The 6,598-nt window shown below is 18.3% G+C and overlaps 2 protein-coding genes across 2 annotated transcripts in view; both read right to left on the reverse strand.

Moving 5' to 3' along the window:
* Positions 1-24: 24 nt before the first annotated feature.
* Positions 25-1,240, reverse strand: LOC102670606 (mitochondrial transcription rescue factor 1). The gene is made up of 4 exons (XM_006610209.2): positions 966-1,240; positions 638-810; positions 360-432; positions 25-293 (listed from the first exon to the last, which is right to left on the reverse strand). Exons 1-4 carry the CDS (start codon positions 1,158-1,160, stop codon positions 108-110), a joined length of 627 nt encoding a protein of 208 aa, XP_006610272.1. The 5' UTR covers positions 1,161-1,240; the 3' UTR covers positions 25-107.
* Positions 1,241-5,594: 4,354 nt separating this feature from the next.
* Positions 5,595-6,598, reverse strand: part of LOC102671254 (ras-related C3 botulinum toxin substrate 1) — a 2,374-nt gene continuing 1,370 nt past the window's right edge. The window contains exons 3-4 of the mRNA XM_006610214.1: positions 5,987-6,323; positions 5,595-5,899 (exon numbers count right to left, since the gene is read on the reverse strand). Of these exons, the coding sequence (XP_006610277.1) occupies positions 5,765-5,899; positions 5,987-6,323 (472 nt within the window). The 3' untranslated portion in view covers positions 5,595-5,764. The remainder of the gene's footprint in view (positions 5,900-5,986; positions 6,324-6,598) is intronic.

Below are 6,598 nucleotides of genomic sequence, written 5' to 3' on the forward strand. Positions count from 1 at the left end.
TATAAATTTATTATATATATTATATATCAATTTTATACATAAATAAATTGCATTCTTAATTAGTCATTAATTAATAATCACAATTATTTTTAATTAGTGTATAATTATTATGTATGCCATTTATCTTTATATTCTTCAATTAATAAAGATTTATTTTGAAGTAATTTTATTTTAAAATCTTCATCTTCTGATTCTGTCTTAATTGATAATAATATACATCGATTTATTATTAAATAGTTTGGATTATCAGGACTTCGTTTCTGAATAAAATCTATTTCATCTCCAAGATTAACCTGCATTAAAATATAATATATTTTTGTTTTAACATATATGTAATATTTTTATTTTTGTTATAATACCTTTATTCCTTTTTTAAAACATTTTTTTCCATTTACACGTATATTACTCTTATAAAATTCTTTATCTATTTTTCTAAAAACAAAAAAATTATATAATTTTTATTTTATATTATTTGATATAAAACAATTTTATATGATATAATAATATAAGAATTGATTTCATGTTAAAATTTTGATCAATTTTATACATTTGTATTTAATAATTTTGATCTTTAATATCTTATGATAATAAATTATTTATATAAATCACTATTTTGATAAATAATAATTTGACATACGCTCGTGACATTCCAAATCCAGCTTTAGCAACAGTATCTAATCGAAGAGATGGTACTGTAGTTACTATTATTTTTGACTTTTCTGTATTTAAATAATCATCAACAGCTGCATCATTGTCATTATTATCATATTCATCATCATTATCTTCTGTTTGGTTTTCTTTGTATTTATTCTATATACATATATTTAATTAATATTTGACCAATAATATATCTTCAATTATCAAGATATAATTTTAATAATTTGTGAACATATAAATAAAAATATGATATTTGAATATTATAATAAATTATGTACTAAAATATATTTGTAATAAAATTATCTTACTTGTTTTGAAATCGTCTTTTTGCTATTGAATCTTATAAATGTTACAGATATAAAATTTTGTTGTGGATATAAATAATTTATATACAAATTATAACGTTTAGAATTAAACTTCGATATATTTTTTAATGTGTAAAATATTTGCGTATTTGTACATACTGTTCTTCGTATTACATTAAAAATTATCCAATGTAACATATTAAACGTTTAAAATCAAAAATATTTTAAAAGGTTAGATATTGTACGTAGCAATATTTCACGTTAGATTATGAACCTATTTTTATATTATATAAAGTTTATGAATTTTAAATATTTTAAAATTTATCAGTGCCAAGCTAGGTATCTTATTAAATATTTATATTTAATTTAATTTTTTAACAGAAAAAAAATCTATAAGTATTTTTTTTTTGTTATTGATAAAATGAGCTATTTTTAAATAAAAATTCAAACATGTATTAAATAAATTAATTTTTTAATATATTATATCACTTTTTATAAAAGATTCATTTTCATTTATTAGATATAAAATTTTTAAGATAAATTTTAGATAAAAATTAGATAAATATATGTTTTTAAAAAAATCATTTTTTCGTTTATCTTATATTATTTATCATACATTATTTTTTTATATTGAAATTACGTTTATTAATTTATAAAATTTTTTTTTGTGTTTTATATTTTTACAATATAAATCTTTATTTTATTTAAATACATTATACATATATTATTATGGCAGAAATGATATATTAATTTATTTAATTTATATTTTATCTTCAAAATTTTAATAATCGAAAAAATATTATTTTTATATAATTTCATAAATAATGACAAAAATTATATAAACAATTTTCTATAATTTTATAAATCATTTATTTAGAAATCCAATTGTATATAAATAATATAAACAATTCATTTTATTTATATTATTTAATTTTTAATATATTATATTTAACAAAGATTTTTAATTTCAAATGTTTTAATATAATTGTGATGATTATAAACAAAAATTAAATTATAATTAATTAAATAAACTATAATGGGACCTTAATTAAAAATCAACTATTTTTCATTTTGTGTACTTTATTTTAAGAAGTTCTTTTCAAAATACACATAAATAAAAATAAAATATAAATGCAAGTGGTATATAAAACATGCATTTATATAATTACATTTTGATTATTATTCAACATTGTAATTTGAATTTTTTTTAAGAAAATAGGATAGTGTTAAAAGTAGTTTTTTTAAATTTTTTTCTTTATATTCAGTTTTGTACTAACAGCAAAAGAGTTTTGAGTTCAAAGTTTATGAAAATAGAATACTTAATTTTTCAAAATTCAATTTTTATATGATATAATAATATAATTTAAATAAATTGTTTAATTTATTAAATATTATTAATTATGAATTAAATATAAATAAAATATTATTTATATTAATATATTATCCTCTTATGCTGTTTTATTAGTACAGAAATTAGAAATTTTACAGAAATTTTAAGAAAATAGATAATGTTATTTCTAAGATATACTGGTGATTAAATTTACTTAATACATGTACATACAGTGTATTCTAATGTTTTCTTATCCTTGTTTGGTTTATTCTGCATCACTTAAATTGATAATATCTTAAATTAGATCAATACTTTCATATTCTTTATTTTATTATTTTAATTTGATTATTTCTTTTTTTTTAATAAAAAATATTTTTTAATTAAATGTAAATGAATATAAATTTCAATAAAACACATTTCCTTTATAAATAAAATCAGATTTTTGGTGACTAGAATATTTTTACATTAATTTCATACATTAATTTTTTCTATGCAATAATATGTAAGTATATAAAAGATTATTATAAGTAACATTAGAAGTAACATTCAACTTTGGTTTGTAGCATTTATTACTGTTACTTTTTTATTATAAAAAAAAAAAAGAAAAAAAAAAAAAGAAGAATATTAATATTAAATATTTTTCATTAAATGCACAAGTTGTAAGTAGTGTAATTCATCTTACCAACCTGGATTCATATGGATTCATCATATTATTAAAAATTTTTACCAATAATTCTATTTGATAAATAAAAAATATCATATATACATATTAAAAAATAATTTACTTGCATATTTGATAGCTGCCTGAATTTAATTTTTTTTTTTCACTTAAAGTTATAATTAATAATTCTTATTATAATAAAATGCGAATAAATATGCGTTTAAATATATAAGAAAATTTTCAGGTATAAATAGTAAATTTTGGAGTAATAGCTTAAAATTTTTATTTACATTATAATACTGCGAAAAAATTTCTCATATTAATCTTAAAAATTAAATATCATTTAAATACTATTTAAAAAATTGTGCTTTGTTTTATTCTTATTTTCAATTAATTTTTATATGATAAATTTTATCTTTATATAATAACTGTAAAATAAATGCACTACTTACAATAAATGCAAACTTTACGTACAATTCCTATATAACATACTTCTAGTATTTGATTATTTCATAATATAATAAATGTATGTATATCATTTATGTACTTATGTACATAATATAAAAAATTTCTAAGCTTAGTTCCTTTTGTTTAGAACAATAATAATGTCTTCAATTGTGCTTTTTAAACTATTAAAGAAACAATTGTTTTATGTAGGAACTAAACATAAATTTATAAAATATTGTAACAAAAAGTATTAAAAAATGTTATTTTGTTTAAGATTATAGCATGTATAACAAAGTATGAAAAGCTTACTGCAAATATTTTATGACACTCTATATTTCAATCATATAATTAATTGTAATAGGTTGTACATATCTTGAAATATATATAATAGATATATAATATATATATAAGAAAGAAAAGAAAATAAAAGGAAAAGTTTAGCATTTTTAAAATTTGATTGAAATTTAGAGTATGTTACTGCTATGCTACAGTATGTACACTTAGCAAGCATTAATATGCCTATTCTTAGTTCATTCTCACTTACATTAGGAATTCTTTCCTGTTTTAAATATGTTAACATATTTTTAATTTACTCAAAATGCACATTGAGTACAAGTACGAATAAAGTATAATATTCAATATTTTTTTATAAATCTGTAAGCATATGGCACGCACGTCCTATTTTTCTATATTCTAAGCTTCTTTCCAAATATAAAAAAATAGCATGTTCACAAATGGTAGAATATTTTTAGACATCATCACACTATTTTTTTATTGAATCCTTTTATAGAGAGCATGTAATATGTATCAAAATGTGTTTTAATATTATTGAATATAAATGAAAATTATGTTATAATATAATATAAAGAAATTTATAGTAATAATTAATCTAAATATACATATGAGTGTGTAAATATTTTACATATAAAAAAAAGAATATTTATTCTATACAATATATTCGTTATAATAATATGTATTATTAATTTTGTAAATATGAAAATTGATATAAATGAATTTTATAAAAATAATAAAAAAAGATTAAAAATGTTATAATTATTCTTTAAATAAAGTTGTGCTATATTCTCTGTATTATAGGCATACTTTGCACCATATGTTTGTTACTGGTATTACATTTTCTTCATAACTCAATATATATTTTGATTCATTTCTTCTTTCTTTAATTTTTATGAAAAATAATTTAGAACCTTTTATTAATCAAATTGCACCAGTGCAATAATCAATTAAAAATTATATCTGCCACATCCATTAACAGGAATACAATTTCAAATGTAAAACATTTAAAGTATTCTATAATAAATGTTTTTCAGAATATAATTACTCAATAGACAGTCAAAATAAAATAAATATTAATATATACATAATACATTAAAATGTATTTGGTATTATGTCATTATAAAAAGAATGTTCATATTCTAGCAAAAAAATATGCCATATAAATTAAATTTGTTATACACAAAACATGAATATTTGTTGGCAGTATTTCATGCATAATATATTATTTTTTTGTTAGAGTGTAAAGAAATATTATAATTGCAATATTTATAAAAAATTTTAAGATAAATACAAAATATTTTTTATGAGATTTTTCAATTCCTTTACAACTTTTTTTTTATGTTCTCTAATATGAGATTTAAAAAATACATATGTTTAAAAGTGACATAAAAAATGTTTGTGTCATTGATTTGATTTCTTTTTTCGTTGCTATGGCACTGTTTGTTTAAATAATTCTATAATGCTATTTTACATTTTATAAAAATTGTTAGTATATTGATTGTTATATTTATCATATGAATATACTAAATGAATGTTTTTACTATTGTAGGTATAAAAATTTAGAAATCTGGCAGCTCTTATGATCAAAATTTTAAAATTTAATATTTAAAATTGTTGTAATATAGTTTTATTTTATTAATTAAGTTACTGTATTTAAAATACGAAATTATTACTTTATGAAGAAAATAATAAACAATAAGATATAATCATAGATTAATATATGTATGATTAGTATATATATAAAATTATGAAATTACTATTTTGGATGCATGCAAATTTATAATTATTTTTATTTCATTAAACATTAAATACTTTTAAAATAATAATATATTTTTGTATTAAGTTTTTAATTTTATGTTAATTTTACAGCTTGTAAAAAAATACAAGCTATAAATTGTACTTTATTTTTAATGAAATAAGCTATAGCTGCCAGAGAAATTTATTAATATGTATGATTTACTACCTTTTTCAAAACATTCATATTTTGTCCCTTTTATTTGTGAGAAAATTAATTTCAGTCTGTCAGTTTATATATGGTTTTACCTATATTGAATCTTGATTATTTATTGTTTATAACATAATGCATCTTCTCTGTCTGCGTTTTTGAGGTTCAGGTCTTAAAACAGCACGAACTGCTTCATCAAACACTTGTTTTAGACCACGTTGTGTAAGTGCAGAACATTCCATATATTTCACAGCACGAATCTATAGATTTTATTTGAAATTAATTATTAATTAGAAAGTTATTGTAATTTATTTTATTTATTTTTATATTATAATATTTATTCCAACCTTATTTGCCAGTTTTTGTCCTTGTTCACGTTTTATAGCACTAAGACCTTGTTCAGCTAAGGCAGTAAGTGTTTCACGATCATCTCGTAAGTCTATTTTAGTTCCAACAAGTATCATTGGAGCATCTGGGCAGTGATGTTTAATTTCTGGATACCATTTGCTGGTAACATTTTCAAAGGATGAAGGGCTTGTTACTGAGAAACAAATTAAAAAAACATCAGTCTGTGGATATGAAAGTGGACGAAGCCTGTCATAATCTTCTTGACCTGCTGTATCCCAAAGTCCAAGACTAACAGGTATTCCATCCACAACCATAGGTGCTGAATAATTATCAAACCTATGTAAAATAAATGAAATTTATATTTAAAAAATTTTACATTAAATTAAAATTATTAGATACATAATATAAAAAATAAATTACTAAAAAAAATTTTAATATATAAATAACTATAAAAATATATAATATGAAATAAGTTATTTTTTTAAAAAAGATAAGCAGTATTTTTTTTTATTATTTTATTAAGTATCCTAAAAAAATGTAATTGATATATTGAGGTATAGATCAATTATAAATATTAAATTTAAACATTAAATTTTTTCTGAACAATTTAA

The sequence above is a fragment of the Apis dorsata genome, unplaced genomic scaffold (genome assembly GCF_000469605.1).
Source record: "Apis dorsata unplaced genomic scaffold, Apis dorsata 1.3 scaffold_70, whole genome shotgun sequence".
Lineage (NCBI taxonomy): Eukaryota > Metazoa > Arthropoda > Insecta > Hymenoptera > Apidae > Apis > Apis dorsata.